The sequence below is a fragment of the Chinchilla lanigera genome, unplaced genomic scaffold (genome assembly GCF_000276665.1).
Source record: "Chinchilla lanigera isolate Chin_1 unplaced genomic scaffold, ChiLan1.0 scaffold00029, whole genome shotgun sequence".
NCBI classification, from domain to species: domain Eukaryota; kingdom Metazoa; phylum Chordata; class Mammalia; order Rodentia; family Chinchillidae; genus Chinchilla; species Chinchilla lanigera.
The window spans coordinates 1,228,677-1,245,703 of record NW_004955430.1 but is presented as its reverse complement, the minus strand read 5'-3'; the positions used below and the strand labels follow the sequence as shown (position 1 = coordinate 1,245,703).

At 39.0% G+C, this 17,027-nt stretch overlaps 1 protein-coding gene and 1 pseudogene across 8 annotated transcripts in view; both read right to left on the bottom strand.

Annotated features, from left to right (window-relative positions):
• Positions 1–17,027, bottom strand: part of LOC102029990 (chromosome unknown open reading frame, human C3orf67) — a gene marked incomplete at its 5' end in the record, with an annotated part of 255,631 nt that overhangs the window by 226,380 nt on the left and 12,224 nt on the right. For all 8 annotated transcript variants that reach the window (XM_005387269.2, XM_005387270.2, XM_005387273.2 and 5 more), the window contains 1 exon segment: positions 16,219–16,291. In XM_005387269.2, coding sequence (XP_005387326.1) covers positions 16,219–16,291 — 73 coding nt within the window.
• On the bottom strand, positions 1,323–16,133 carry LOC102027098 (annotated as a pseudogene).

Below are 17,027 nucleotides of genomic sequence, written 5' to 3'. Positions count from 1 at the left end.
CCTCGCAAAACTAGGATTAGAGGTTCCACTTAACCCAGAGATTTCTCTTTTGGGTATTTTTCCAGAACTGAAACCATACCACAGTGACGTAAGTGCACCCATATTTACAGCAGTGCAATTTGTCACAGCTATATCTTCCAAACAACCCAAATGCCCATCAACTGAGGAATGGATAAAAAAAAAAAAGAGGTACTTTTATATAAAGAAAGATAAACTTGAGGCTTTTATAGGAAACTTTTATAGGAAAATGGATGCAACCAGAGACCATACTCATAAGTGAAATAAATCAGACTCGTGTAAACATCGTACTGTCTCCCTAGTGTAAGAACCTGAGAGGGTAAATAAAATCTGAAAGGTACAACAGATATTGTGAAAGGGAAAGAAACTGCTCAAAAAGAAAGACCAACTGGGATGGGGGAAAAGAGAAAAGAAAGAAGGGAAAATTACACACACACACACACACACACACACACACACACGATAGCTAAGATAACTGTGCTACTAATTTCTATTAGTTTATTGAAAGGAACAGTTAATGTTTAATTGTTTGATCAATCTTACATGCCTATGTCTGGTTATCTGAGTAACCAATCTGAAGATAACAATATGTAATACAACAACCATTGTTAATTTCCTATCACCTTGTTGGAAATTCTGTATCGTTTTGTTTTTGTGTTGCTTTGTTTATGTCTTTGTGTTTGTTAATTTGTTTATGTTCTTTTCTCTTTAAAATAAAAAAAATGTTCTTTCTAAATCTCTGTTTCCTCAACTCTCAAGAACACGATAGGTTAAGATCCTAATTGGGCTATTTTCAAGTTCCAAATTAAAACTGTATAAAACCCATTAATTTAACAGTTCAGTCTAACATCTTTGACTTTCAGAGTGATACATGCATAAAAAATAAGTTTCCAAAAGTCACCTGAGCTACCTGCTTCTGAGAACCCTTCGTCAGATGCCTACAGAGAATGCTAAGTCTACATTGGTCCCGTGAATACGTGGTTAAGTCACAACCCACCTGACAAGCACTAACTGCTAGGGCACACTCGTCAGTTTGACGTGCAGCAAGCAGCGTGACGGCCTTTAGCCAAGTGTTTTAAGATGGCTTCAGCGTCAGTCTTCTTCAGGTTAAGCTTCACTTACAACTGGAGACATGCAGAACACACTGTACAAATAAGGCAAGAACAACAACTCATCTTGAGTGAATTATTATCAGACACACCATTCAGGCAGAAGTACATACTGCATGCGTGACGTCTGTTAGGCCCTCCTGGGGCCAAGTGGAGGCAACTAGTTCTGTCGGTGGCTGCTAAGTGGCAGTTAGCTCATGGCCAAGAAGACTCTTGGGGTTCAGTTAAACAGGCTTTCACATCACATTCACCTTCCTCTTGGCAGTCCACGGGTGTGCCACAGCACACATCAAAGTTATCTGGGACTCGGAACTGCTTTCTGTGGATTCACCCCCTCCCAGGTCAGCAGGGTGTATTTCCTGCAAATCACATTGTCCAGCCAGAGGCTCCAAAAATGCAGTGCCACTTTTGAGAGCTTAATCGGCTGGTCCCAGGACTGCCAACTGTACTTCAGTCTGTGGGAGGCCCTAGGGTGGATGGGAGGTTGTCAAAGGTGCCTGGAGACCTCTTTAATACAGTGATCAGAGGCAATGGTGTTCTTCCCATAGCTGATCTGCTTCTTTCCTCTCACCAGACACGTTCCTCTGTCTCCACATCCTCAGGCACTGCACATACACACTCCTTTCAATCTGAACTTCCTCATGAAGATTTTCTCTTCTTTCCAAAGTCACTTATAAGGAGTTTCCTTGTTTATCTTGCAATTTCTTTCTTACTTCTGGTCCTCATTTCATCTTCAGCTGTGCCTGCCCAGCCTGAGCACTGAGAAGAGAGCTTATGGGCTTCAGGAGTGGTAAAGCTCTCGGGCCTGTGGTTGGCGCTTGCCCTCCCTGGCGCCTTCTGGCTCCCTGTGGCTCTGTGCTTCAGCCTGAGGCTCCATAATCACAGGGGACAGCACACTGGTGTACCCAGGCAGGCCCTGTGGCCAGCAGGCCATGGCAGATGGCCAACGAGTGGCAGCTGGCAGTGGCTGGTAGGAGCAAGAGTGCTTGGCACAGTGCTGATGGTCTCTAATAGTGTTTGTTTTATAAAATTGGTCACTGTCACATTATGTGCATTTAAATTTACAATCTTTACAGCTTGTTGATGAATTGATCCTTGATCACTATAGTGCTATCTCTTCTGTTTTTGTCTTAAAGTGTAGTTGTTACATTAAGTAGTATCTTCCTACTTTGGGATTCCATTTGCTTAGAATACCACTCTAATCCTTTCTGTCTCAGTCTTGAGGTGGTTATACACAGTATACTGCTTGGTCTTGCTTTTTTAATACAATTGGCCAATCTGTATCTTTTAATGGGAGAATGAAGTCCATTTACATTCAGAGTTATCACTGAAAAGTGTAGACTTACAGCATTTATTTTCTTGGTTTTTCTTTGAGTTGTTCTGAATGTTCTTTGTTGGCTCTCTTTCTCACCCACCTTTGTGATTTGATGGCTTACTGTACAGATAATGTTTGATTCTTTTCTATTTCTTTTTTGAGTATCTACTCTTCCACTGGGACTTATACTCTCAGATGCTATCATGGTGGTCATTAAATTTCTTCCATTTCTAGATATAGGACTCCTTAAAGCATCTTTTATAAACTAGTCTGGTCATAATAAATTCCCTCAACTTATGTTGAAAGATCTTTATTTTCCCTTTGCTTCTGAAAGATATCCTTGCTAGACATAGTAATCTTGGTTGGTAGTTTTGTTATACTTTGTTTTTGCCTTTACAGAATAGAAATGTCACTCCAAGCTCTCCTGGCATGATTTAATGTGCTTGTCTTTAAGTTTGATATAGTGTATGCCGGGCGTGGTGGCACACGCCTGTAATCCCAGCACTCGGAGGTTGAGGCAGGAGGATCGTTGCGAGTTTGAGGCCAGCCTGGGCTACAAAGTGAGCTCAAGGCCAGCCTGAATTGCATAGTGAGACGCTGTCTAAAAAAGATAATAAATAAAATAAGTACGTAAATAAATAAATAAATAAATTTGACATAGTGTTTTTCTCTTGCAGATTTAAAAAATCTTTTTTTTTTGTCTTGTCCTTTTAAGAATTTAATTGTACTTTGCTGAAGATATTTTATGGTCCTACTTACTTGGAGTTTTATAAACATCTTGTATGTTATTCCATGTCTTCCCCAAGATTAGGGAACTTTTCTGCTATTATGTCACTGAATAGGTTTCTTTTTATTCTCTTAACCTTTATTTCTTGCCCTTCTGATCTGCCAATGATATAGATGTTTGATTTTGAATGCTGCCTTTATTCATATTTTTTCTTTCAAAAGTGTGTTTTGAAAGAAATTGATTTCAAACTCGTATATTCTTTCTTCCACTTGAGCTAATACATTTTTGAGGCTTTTAATGGAGTTTTTGTACTTCACTGAGCTCTTTATTTCCAAAATTTCTGTCTGGTTCTTTTTAAAAAATTCTATCTCTTTACTCCTACACATGGCATTTTTCTTCCTACTTTTTGTTTACCTAGTCTCATTCAGCTTCTTTAAATAATAATTGCCAGGCATTTCATCCATTTCCCTCTCTTTGGTATCTGTTATTAGAAAGTGATGATCTTTAGGAGGTGTCATTCCTTGTTTTTCATATTTCTTGTGTTCCTATGTTGAGGTTTGCATGCCTGGTAGAACAGATCTCTATTACTTTTCTGGGATGGCCTTCTAAGTAAACGGTTTTCTTCTAAAGATGTCTAGGGGGATCAGTCGTCGTGCAACACTGATTTTTTTTCTGGCAGGGCACTGTGGTGTAAACCCTCTGTAGCTTTTCTAGTTGTGATTAGTCAGTTTGGGTAGTGTGCTCCGATCTGGACTCAGAATGACCCACTGTCTCTGGAGGTCACAGAAAAGCACACAATACTTCAGCAGTTTAAGTGACATAGAGTATGTGGGATGCACCACTTGAGTCTACTCCTACCATGGGAGTGTTGGCCCTGATCACATGACAGGGTCTTCTTCGGGCACTGTTGACACTGGCTGTTGCTTGTAAGAGTCTCTGGCAGTGGTTGCACCAGTAATGCTGTGAGGCCTGAGGCCCGTGTCCTCTGACTGGAGAGTGGTACTGGTCCAAGTGCAACATGTGAAGAGGCAGAGGCAGGAATCACAGCACCTATTCTGCGGCACTTCTACCCACTGTCAGCAGCTGGTGATCAGACATGGTGCAGGGACAACTGATGGTGAGGACTTCATAGGCAGTGGTAATAAGACTCGTGCGGTTCCCCACTGCCGCTGCTCTGGGAGTATCCACCCAGGAGTGGGACTCCAGCCACCCCAGCCATCTCTGACATGCACCTGGGGATGGAGCAACAGCTAGTGGCTTTTCTCCCTGCTACTTTTCTATGCTATAATGTCTAGTATAGATCAAGCACGTGTGGACTGTGCCTTGAGCTCAGTAAAATTTCTTTCCTCAAAAGTGCTCACAGGAATGGAGACTGGAAAGTGGGTGATGCTGATCAAGGTTTCTTTCTGGACCTCTTTACGTTATGTACCCTGTACGCAGGGCCAAAGCCTGATCTGAGGCACTGCACAAACCATTCCACCATGCAGGTCTGAGGGAGCAGTAACCACAGAATTCCTCCCCCGCTTGTTAGTATCCAGTGTTTGTGCATGTGCTGGAGGGGGGATCGCAGGGACAAGGCAGGTCCTGCCTCCAGGCCTGGCCATTCCCTTGGTCCCAGAAGCAGGCTCCCCAACTCCCTAGCTCTTGTAGTAGTGTCCTCTGTTCTCTCCAGGTGGCAATACCCACCACTTACAATGCAGGGCGGCTGCAGTCAGGGTTTACAAGGGAATATACACAAGACACAATTTATGGGATTATTTTATAGTATTCACGCAAAGAGTCAAATGCAAAAGAGTGTGGGAGATCTGTCCACACACTAGGGATGCAAAGATTCCAGCTGGGGGCCTGGATCCCATGGCAATGCCCTGTACGAGTCCAGCCGAAGACCTAGAACCCACAGCAATGTCTCAGGCAAGTCTTTATCAAGGACCTGCACTGGGAAGGCCAAAGGTCAATAGTGGAAGCTAGACAGTCTGTGCCAGCAGTATGAAGGATCTGTGCCAACGGGCTGAGGGATCTGCACTGGAGCCAGAATGACACTCAGGGTAGGGACCAGAGCTCCCCCAAAGAGAACCACAGCCATCCTCAGCGACAGCGAGGACCTGAGCTCCTCTGACACGGAGAACAGCTGAATTCATATCAGGAAAGCCAGTGCGACAAGCTTCTCCAGGAGAATCAACAGCACACCATCTTCCTCTCCAGTTCTGCTTTTATGCTGTTGCCTACAATCCTCAGGTGGGCCCTCCATACCCAGCACCACACTGACTCAGTTTAGCTGGGTGTTCTAAGTTGACCATTAGTTAATCTGCCACAAGAGCCCTTCGGCACGTTTGTGTTAAGTCACTGTACTGAACCACATTTGGTTCCTAAGGCAGCTGTCCAGGATTTAGTGCTAGTCCATGTCTGTCCCGGAGTCCCCGAGGTGGAAATATGCAGGGGCTTCTCACAACCAGGACAGCAGAAATTGAGACAACAAGTCTCTTCTCAAGCTGACTCTTGGCTATAGCACTCCATGGTAATTCCTCTTCCAAAGCTGGGCTACTGTGCAGATTTCAGCTTACTTATCTAATTAGGCTGCCAGCTTGTGGGGGTTGTAAAACTTCCCAAGAGCTAGGACTGCAAGTATCTGTGCTGACAAGAGTTTGTTGGAATTCTGTTGCATTGTTACCCCCGCAGAGGGGAGACTCTCCCTCTCCAGGCTTTTAACAGGGTAGAAAATCACGATTATGAAATCATACTACATATTCTTCACTTTTATAAAGTGAAGCACTAAAAGGCAGCAAAGATATCAGGAAAAAAAGGCAGAGAGTCTAGAGGCCAGGGTTTTAGTCGTGACACTACCACTAAGAAGTATGGGGAATGTCATAACCCTTTTCTGGGTTGCAGGGGGTTTTCTACAACAAATAGGGAATTGGGTAAGACTGGCAGATTCCCTACAATAACTGAGAATTGAACTGCTAAAACTGTATGTGATACCGTCAGTTTCTAAGGTATAGAGAGTTTATACATTTATTCCAATTGCTGTTTATAGCATATCAATAATCATATACACTTGCAATGATGCTGAGATGCTTTATTTTCCAAGTTATAAATCAATGGCATTAATAGAACAGCTATTCTGATTTACTGTTAATAAATGCAACCTGCCCTCAACTATACTTAAAACTTCATCACTGTTGCTGCTTCCACGTTTATTGTAATAGCTTTTAAAATATGAAATAGGCACAAAATGCAGCATCATTAAAGATTCAATAAGAAGGGCAGTCTACTTGGTTTTAATTAAACTAGTTTTTTCGGGGGGGGGGTGATTTCTGCGAGGCTTGTAAACAAAGTTTTCATCTAAGAGCCAAGTGTGGCACTCTGTACTTTCGGTTCAACCTTGAAAATATTTACTTGCATGTACTACTCCTTATATGAGCATTCTGAGAAAACGAATTCCTTCTTAGCTAAATTTTCTTGCCGTTCCTCATTCTTTTACACGGTTACCATTCTGTCATTAGAGATATGGCTAAGAGAAATGCACTTCATACATAGCAAATCAAAGGTTCCACTAGGGTTCATCACTAATTTTCCAGGAACTAAGGATTACTAAAGGAAACCTGGAAATTCTAATCCTCTTATTTGCTTTCTTACCCACCTCCTTTTTGTAATTAAAGCTGCACAGGGACAGCCATTATATGTTTCAGTACACTACAATACAACAAGGACTAGTAATTTTTCTCATAATTTTTCTATGTGCTATGGGGAATCTCAATGATAAATATGATGTAGTCCTGCCCTCAAAGTATACATCCATAAAACTCTTGTATACAACATGGCGGACACCGAGGAAACAGAGACTTTACAGCTGGAAGACACGGAGAGTACTCATAGAGGATACGCATGTGAATTTGGTCTTGAAGAAGGACTAAGGTTATAAAGGTGGAAGGTCAGAGAAAAACTTAACCCTAAGGTATGACAGCCTGTGACATACTGAACAGCTAAGGCAGCGCTGACAAGGAGAGGGGAGAGGAGTGAGCTACGGAAGAGCGATGCCTGAGATCAGACCCAGGACAGCCGAGGGTTCCTAGTGCCCACACAGAAGCCCGGGCTGCATCAAGTCCTGACGGATTTTAAATTTTGTCTAAGACTAAAATTTAAAACTAAAAATTCAAATACTGATCACTTAAAAAATAAAAACAGATGTTAAGAATACCTTGAAATACAAATTTACAGGTGGTCAAAATTTGCAAAGTGAGCTTTAACTTTGTATTACTGCCCAGTATTTGAGAGATTGAAACACACATAGCATTCAACCCTTTGAGAGAACAAGGGCACCCTTTATTAATCGAAAACTCACAAACGTGTTTATCCCACAATGTATGTAAGATTGATTGTTTTGTTTGAAGTAACAGTGGTGAACCAGACCCATTTATGAAGCAATGGATTTAATAATTTTAAAAGTTCTTTCCTGCTAACTCCAAAACTTGATTCCTAAGGAAATCCACCTTACCATCTAACCACCCATATCTTCACTTTCTCTTCCCAAATGAAGTGTATCACACAACGAACACACTGACTTAAAAGAATCTAATAATGTGAACAGTAAGAAATGGCTGAAGGAAGGAACTAGCATTTACTGGTATGCTGTGGGCCAGGTACTATGCTAGGTAACTGGTACAAAGTCCAGTTAACTTTGCTGCATCTATTGTAACATCCGGGCAATGTCATTTACAAAAGGGGTTTAGAAATTCAAAGTTCAATGACAGCCTTATTGGGATCAAAATACTGAGGCGCTTGAACATCTCATGATCTAACTGGAGGTGGAGAACTGGTTGTAGAGATACATAAATAATTACACCATTATGTGATACCATTATGTGATACATATGCTATAACAAACTTTAAAAGTACTATTGCAAGACGTGTTTAGGATTTACTACATGTATTTCATTCCATTAATTTCAAAGAACCCAAACAAAGATTCTAAAATAATTGGGATATCCAAATTAAAAACTCCACAACTTATAGAAAAAAATAATACAAATCAGGAACCCCAGAGATACCAGCCCTCTTCACAGGGGTACTCTCCTTGTATGTATTACCCACCAACGTGATCAGGGCCCAGATGAGTCCCATATGCGTTCCAACTGAGTCCCATAACACACTGTTAGCAACCCCTTGTTGCTAACAAGGACCCCCCATAATAGTCTCAGAATGTCCCATTAATGAAAATGTAGAAAATTACTATAAACTTTCATAAATGGGATTGTATGGGTCCCATAACATATGTAAGGTGTGATAATATATGATGTTTAAATTTTAAAAAATTTCTTACAGTGAAAGACACAGTACCATCAATCAACCTCAGAATACTCCCCTTCACTTTAAACACACTTGTCCTTCTGTTCTTGCCACTTTCTGAAAGTCCTCCCCCTTGAGTCTTTAGCTGCACTGTTGTACCCGGCTCCACGACCTGAAGTGATGGTCGTTTGGACTTTGGGGAAGAGCCAGAAGTCCCATGGTGCCGAGTTCAGTGAATGAGCACACACCGTAACATTTTAAAAAGTCTACCTCGGCGCTGGACGCCACTGGGCAGCAGCATTCACTGTATTTACCATACCCTGGAAAGACACCCATGAAAGGTGACTTCCAGAACTGCTTCAGAAAGTGGCAAAAATGGTGGGACAAGTGTGTTTGAAGCAAGCGGGAGTTTCTGGATGGAAACTAATGACAATATGTCATTCACTATAATACATTTTTAAAATTTATCATTCACTGCATTTTTAATCACCCAACTTGTATATTATATTCTTTTCGTTGATGTTTCAAATTAATTTTATTTTGAATAATTAAAGTAATTAACTGCCAGAATAAAAATAAAGCGGGAAGGAAAATCAAATCAAAGGAGACATTTCTCCTGATTTAAAAGTGAGCTATGTAGCATCAAGAAACATCTTCCTGACTCTGAAATATGAAAGAGACAGTATTTGGAAGATCTAGGATTTGCCATGAGTCATCGTAAGTCCTCCCTGTTAGAGAAGGCAAAAGTGGCAGTACAACAGAGCAAACGCCTGTTTAGTATACTGGAAGTAACTGGAAGCCCACTTGCTTTATTTGCTTTCTTTGGATTCTGTTTCTTCAGGGATTAACAATCCTTTCTCTCTGTCTATGGCCGTGCATCTGTCAGGAATTCCTGAAGTTATCTTTTAAAAATCCCTAGCATCTGCACCCAAACAATCAGAATCAGCTCTCTAGTTTATGCTGAGAACCTGTATGAGTCAGGAGTTAAGTGAGCTCCCAAGGAAAAGCTGCTTTTCTGTCTTTCCTCTGGGGCAAGTACCATCAACATTTCACAAGGAAAACAAACATGTTCAACTTATCTTTAAATGTTTCAGAGGAGCAATTTTAAAATTAAGTATCACTGTACTCTTACCTATGCAAAAGTAAAAATTATAAATTAATACTTACTATGTACTGAAATACTCAGTAAACAGATGTTAATAATACACCCATTGTACAGAAGAAGGTGACACACAGAGAGCTCAGTAACCTACCCAGAGTAACTCTGCTAGTAAATGCCAGAGCCAGTAACCCCCCAACCTGTAACATGACCCATCACAGGACCTGACTTATACCCTGATAACTGATATGGTATTCATTAACTGTACAGTGCTTAAATATATGGCCTTTTATTATGATTTTACGTATAGGTCATTGTTGGCTGGTATATTACTTTAGCTTTGAGCATGGGTCTAGGTTATCTAAAGAGTACTGTAAAAATAATTAACTGAAGTAAAATGAACCAAACTGAGATACAGGGAAAAAAGCACTTTTCACAAACATATGTTTAACAGATACAGTTTATGCATCTGATTTATATACTTGCCACATATGTTATCTGAAAGTCATACAGAAAACCTATTTTAAGGCATGCAAATTAAATATATTAAGAAAGCCAGTATGCAAAGCATCTTAGAGCACTCTCTTTACTAATGCATGTAACAAAATATAGTGATTATGCAAGTACATTTAATTGGATATAATTAAAATAATGAGATTTAAATACTGATGATTTTAAAATGAAAAATGGAAGGTGGAATTAGCCATGAGATGCATTCCAAATGTTAATGACACCTGCAATGTCATTACTACTTCAGTATATAATACTTCTGACTTTTAAAAAGCTACCATTGGTCATTTTTGCTCAGCTTTAAACACAAAGTCTTGAGATTCATTCACTCAGTGACATAAAAGATTTCACTGGGGAAGCAAAAGAGTTCATTAAATAATATAATAATACTTTGTGTTTGGGACACCGCTCTTTTACAAATAACAACTAGATAGCAACCATTACTTTCTTCAAAGGAAGGCACTGAAAAAATAAAAAAGCAAATTTTCCACAGACTGAGGCGTCTTGGTGTGAATGGATACAATCTGAAGAGCCCTCACCGATGTCATCCTGACCTAAAGATATCAAATTGAGGTATTCTCTCAGCAGCAGTGTCTTTAAAAAGCTGAAGATAATGGCATATGAAAACAACAGGTCTGCACCTGGGAGGTCAGATTCACTTTACTTCAAGGAGCCTGGGGTCTCCCACAACACCACAGGAGGAAAGGTAGGTACAAATTCAGCTAGGCGGAAGGACCTGAAACTTCCATTACATTTCTTTTCTGATTTCTTGGTCTAGCTCACTAGTAACAATACAGAAAAGATGTTTTAAGAGTAACTTCCTTTAAATTAGCTTGAGGTTAAAGTTTTGATGGATAGGATGCTCCAATTTTCTATTCTCGGAAAAGAAAATGGAAGTTTTAGGTCTACATAGACTAAACTTCCTAAAATTTCTGAGATAAAAGACCGCACATTGTATTCAATTAGCTCTGGCAGTTAATTTAGGAGTTCACACTACCATTTACTGACGAGGGACTGGGACAAGAACTAAAGTGTCTAGTCCAAGCAATGTAACTAGGCATGGGTAGAACACAGGTAAAGGACAAAAACCTTTGAATTGGGCATCATAAACACTAGACAGAATCCAGGTTTAAAGCATTAAACTCCATTTAAGGTGCACTTTCAAATTCAGGCTATTGTAATGCAGAGATCACAAAGAATCTGTTAAAGTTTTTAAGACTAAATATACCTTTAGGAATGTCTCTCTTTTTTAAGGATTCAGTGTTTTGCCTTATACCTTTTATCAGACTCCAAATATAAGCAGTACTACAAACAGCTAAGGGTTCAACACCTGAAGCCATCTAGCAATAGTACTCTCCGGGAGCCATAGACTGTGAATCCCAACTTCCCCAAACAGCACATCATGTCCGCCACATGGGCTTTCACAGTGTTTGCAATCCATACGTTGAAAAAGGACAGATTAGGCTGAGTGAAAATGGGAAAAATAATGGCAGTTCACCAGAGGCATAACAGTACAAAACACCTCTCAGAGTTCATCAAGATAATGATCAATTTGGGATAGAGAAAGGAACTAATGCACCTCAACAATATTCAGTAAAATGAATACAATTCCTGTCCCCCAAAAATGTAATGTTCCAAAATCACTTAATGTGATTGGCAGCATCAAATATAGCAAAATGGATTTCTATTTCAAGACACAGTTGGTTCTTTTCCAAGAACACGGGTTCAAAGTGCTCCTCCTGTGCACCAGATGTCTACCCCCAGGCTCTGAAACACCTACCAAACCCACAAGGGGACCTACTGGCTTCCCACTGCCTTGATGATGTGGTTTGGAAGATATCTGAAAAATGAAAGAATTTTGAAAAACCTGTTGTTTATTCAATTATTTACCCTGAAGTCAAACTGACACAGCTAAACTCAAACGCTTTGGAAAAGAAAACTGCAACTCACACTACAAAATAAGCAAGTTAAAATGATTTCTATAAAAAGTGAAGGAGTCTTGTGGATTGAAAGCTTAACACTGAAATACACAGGATTCTTTTACTTCTACATATGTTAAAACAGTAAACACTTCTGGCTTCACATGCAAAATGTGGTGTGTCTGGGTAACTGCTGGTCAGCTCATGAAATTCTGAAGTCATCTTATCACCCATAGGTGCAAGATTTTGAGTAATATCATTTTTAAATGTTAAAGAAAAAGGACCTACACATAAATCAAAGTAAAGAATCAATAAAGAGGTGAAGTTGTTTCTTAGTTTTCATTTACAAATTCTAATATGAATATTATCACATTTAAGATCCAAAGTGTACTAAAACGTGAGATTTGGCTAGATTCTTTTTTAACTCTCAGGCACTTCTGTCTCAAAAGAATAAGGATAAAAAAACAGTAGCATGAAACACTTTCTTTCCTGGAACCCTAGTAATAAAACTGTATTATGAGACACCCTGGAAGAGAATAGATAAGGCTTAGAACTTTCATCTTGCACTATAATTGAAATGAAATACTATGTGTTTACTTGTATATGTATGTACACCAGACAGAAAAATAGTATCTACCAGTAAGGCAGCATGGTATGGTGGTACAGAGCATAGGTTCTAAAGTCAGACAATATATTTCAATCCTAACTCTAACAGCTATTACATTTATAAACTCTGGCAAATTCCTTTATTTTTCTGGACTTCAGCTTCCTTGATAGAGGTAATAATTATGACCACCTGACTTATTCTGAGGATTGAGCTAAAAGAAGTACTTAGGATAATCTAAATTCATCAGCTATATTGTAGCTTAGCTCTAGTGTAAGTGCTTAATAAACATTAGGTAGCATTACTTCATGTCAATTTTCTCATTTAGCGCTTCTGTCATACCTTTGGGATATTATTACTGTCACCCTATGGGTGAGGCAACTTAGGCACGTACTCTACTCAAAGTCCCACAGAAGTAAAGCAGAATTTGAGTGTAGAACCACCCACACATTTTTCTACCTAATACTTCACCTGGTCCCCACAGTTCTCACTCTTACATCATTATAGCATTTATCAAAATGTAAATTGATCTTTCATCCTCTAAAGAAACTATACGATGACAGGAATAGATACCACCATTCCTTAGTCCACCCAAGGCCACCCATCCGTATTTCAGAGCCTGTTAGACGCCACTCACGTCACATGTTGCAGCATCGCGCTGAGTCAAAAGAACAGGGTCTCTGTCCTCATGGATCTCACAGTCTACCAGAAAAGACACGTAATCAGGAGATATATACTTTACAGACTTTTAGAGTTGTAATAAAGGAAAGGAACAGCGTGCTAGGAAGGGCATAAGAGATGATCATTGGAGGGAGTTAAAACAGGGCCTTCTAAAAGAAGGGACCCTGCAGAATAGGAGTCAGCCAGGCAAACAGATGGGCAAGAGAAACCACTGGAGCACAGGATTCTAAGAAGAGACCTCACTTTGCATGTGAAGAAGGAAAAAGGCTACATGGCCCGGAAGAGCCAGTGTGGCTGGCAAATCATGAGCTCAGGCATGAGAAGAGAAGAGGTGAGTGATTAGAGCACACAGAAGCAGCATGGACTTGTGAGCTTATCGTCAGTTCACTAAGAATTCCAGCTGTTTTTTTCAGAAAGGTCACCCTAGCTTTGGTGTGGATACCACCCTGGACAAAGAGAAAGCTGGGAAGTCCAGTGGAAAGCTGGAACAGTCTGTCATGGAAACTGTGATCTGGTTTGGGACTACAAGGGTAGCAGGGAGGGTAAGGAGATTTGTACAGATGAAATAACAGGAACTCAGCAATTTGTTCACTCAATGAATGAATGATTCCTCAAGCAGTGCTGCTGCTGGTTCTAAAGGCAATCACTAACCCACAGGCATAACCTCTTCCTGAGCAGTATAATCATCCAGGGGGCATGGGAAACACAGGGAGATGCTGAGGAAATAATTACGAGATTCATAAACCAGCTGGCAAAACTCCGCTTATGAAAACCTCTTGATGTGTAAAAGGTACCTTTGTGAAACAAAATGCCTCTCTCATTCTGACAATGGAAAATTTTAGAAGCCAGGTATCCTTCTACTATGTGACTTTCCAAGCTTGTTAGAGAAATGTATTATTTAAAATAGCCTGGAGCTATGCTGCTAGAAACACAGTAAAACACTAAGGGTTCTGAAAGACAGCCCTTTCATTTAAGGGGAAAAAAGAAAGCCATGATTGGAAAGAGAATCTATATTCATCCTTCTACCTTCCTTCTGGTGAAAACATGGTCACTGTCATGACTTCCTAAAACAGCCATACATTGTAATTACCTGGTAGCAACAAATTCACAGAGTCAATATATTTTTTACAAACAGAAATTCACAAGGTCACAATACAGTTCCTTGGCCATGTTATTTAATCATTTCAACCTTTGTCCATAAGATACTTCTTTTGCTAAAACTATAAAATGAAAACCCTTTGGAAAATACAAATGTTTGCCCATGTGGATATGAGAACATAGGAATCAATTATAGTGAACTGAATTCAAAATCTCATTGTTAATGCTAACACCTCTCAAGAGGTGTTTTCCATCCTTAAACAGACCAACACTACTATTAATGAGGTAAAACAGAGAGTCAAGATTACTTAGGTATCAGTGGCTTTCTTGCTAGCATTAAATTAAACTAAGATACTTGATAACTTCTCAATAATTAAAGCTTTAATTGGTGCTACTTAAAACAGTATATTGGCCTGGCTAGGGTGATCAGTTCAAGGGTCTGGGAGCACATACAAAGCTTAATTTTGCATAGAAGGAGTCTCACTGGTAAAAGATTCCATTTCAAGGTTCACCAAAACATCTTGAGCAGCTTTGATACAAAGGCCAACTACCAGCTCTCCATCACCGCTTTTAAAGAAGTTCAAAATGCAGGTGGTAGAGAGACCTGGAGAATAAAAAGAGCTAAACTAGATTTCTATGTGAGGAGCTTTAAAAGCTTACTGCACAATTTGTCTTCTTCCATTTCAGAAACCTCTTTCCCCTGTACTGAAAATAAAGCTTTCTGTGGCACTCTCTGTACCTTTAGAATGTCTTTGGAGTCTTGAAAATGTGTTCTCTGCAGAATCAGAAAGTGCTACATGAGAACATCACATAATGCTTTGGTCTTCTTACTCTAAGAACTATTTTAAAGAATCTTGGTGACCACAGCAGATGAGAAAAGATCTTGGAAACTTAAAGAAGTTTAAAGTTGAACAAGGGTATAAAAATTTTTCATCTATTCTTTATTACCCAAGACAACAAGACTGCATCTTATTAAAAATTCATACTTTAGCGGCATACCAGCAAATCATTAGTGTACTACAGTGACATAATAAAAGAGAAATGATTATCAAACTTATGATAGTCTCATTTAATTATGCTCTTTTATCTCTTGGTTGGCACCAGTAAAACTAGTATAAAATTATCGTCATTGATAAGAAAAGTCATTTATTCTACCATGGAAAATAAAAACTTGCACATAACCTAGTATAACTACTAATTATAAAAAAATTAGAAAGCAGCGTAGTTTAAATGCAACAGTTTATACAAATTTACTAATGAAATCTTAGACAATACTCAGTTAAATTCTATGCAAATCTACACATAAAATGTTATTTTCATTCACAGTATCATCTCATATAGTAGCTAAACTGAGTAAAAATGTGTATTTTCATTTTTGCTAAACAATCTAGAAAGGCCATTTAAAAAAAATTACAAATTGTCTACACATACACATGAAGGACCAATACTGTATATCTAAACTATAGAAATCAGTATTTTAATCAGTTCTAAGCCAATAATAGTTCTGAATACAAATAGTACAAGATGTAACAGTACATCACCCTTCACTTGAAAGCAAACCTTAAATTTTTGGACCATGTACTTGTCCAAGTTATTGGCCAGTTACTGTCCAAATAAAACTCCTTTGATGTCTTCTTAAATGGATGAAATTTACTTTCATTCCCTAGAGAAATGCTAGAGTATAGTGATATCTAAGACACACAGTTAAATTAGTTTAATTACTTCATGTCGACTTGATAAGTCACTACTATTTAATGCAAAAGCTGCCATTGGCAATTAATGACTGGTGGTACTGCTTCAATTGATCAAATGTCTAAAACACATAAAACATTGAAAGAAGTTCTGTATATCTTACAGCAATTCAGTAGAGAAGTCCTGTCCCAGGGGTATGTAAATCTGAAGTACAAGAAACCTCTGGATCAGCCCAACTAGAACAAGAGGGGGAAAATACATATTCAGAGGTTCAAACTATTTATATGCACATGTAAACAAATACAATCACCCACCATCAACAAGCTGAAGCTTCTGGCTTTTCAGAAATATACAGACCTGTAATACCACTATATGTAAGTTATAACCTCATCGTGAAAGTGAAAAATTGATGAAAATCAAATCAAACCCTAACAAGAAATGTTACCTTTTAAAGTGCCATCTGTGGCCTTGGTGAAATTTTTACGAAACTTAAAAAATAATAATATTTCATTTACTATTTTTTATTAGGCTGCAAGAGCATATACATACAACCTGCACTTAACAGAGACATATAAAATTGAACTACAGATTCCCATCAAGGCGGTCATAAAAACATGTGGCAATTATTTTGATTCGCTGACAGTTTTAACTATATACTAAACAATTTAATAAAAAATAGATCAAGAAAAACAACTCTAATTATGACAATGACAACAAAGTTTGATGAGTTGTGTGTGTTTCATATAGTTGTAAATGTGTTCACACTGAGATGGAAGAATATATTTTCATTTTTTTTCTTTGGTACTGGGAGCAGAACTCAGGCCCCTGCCCTTGCCAGGCAGGCACTGTGCCAATGAGCTGCATCCCTGGCCCTGTTTTCATTTATAATACCTTTGTTAGCTTAATACATTTTAACGCCAAGAAAGAACTAATAGCTTTTATTTCCTATTACTAGTGTCATCTAAATTAAAA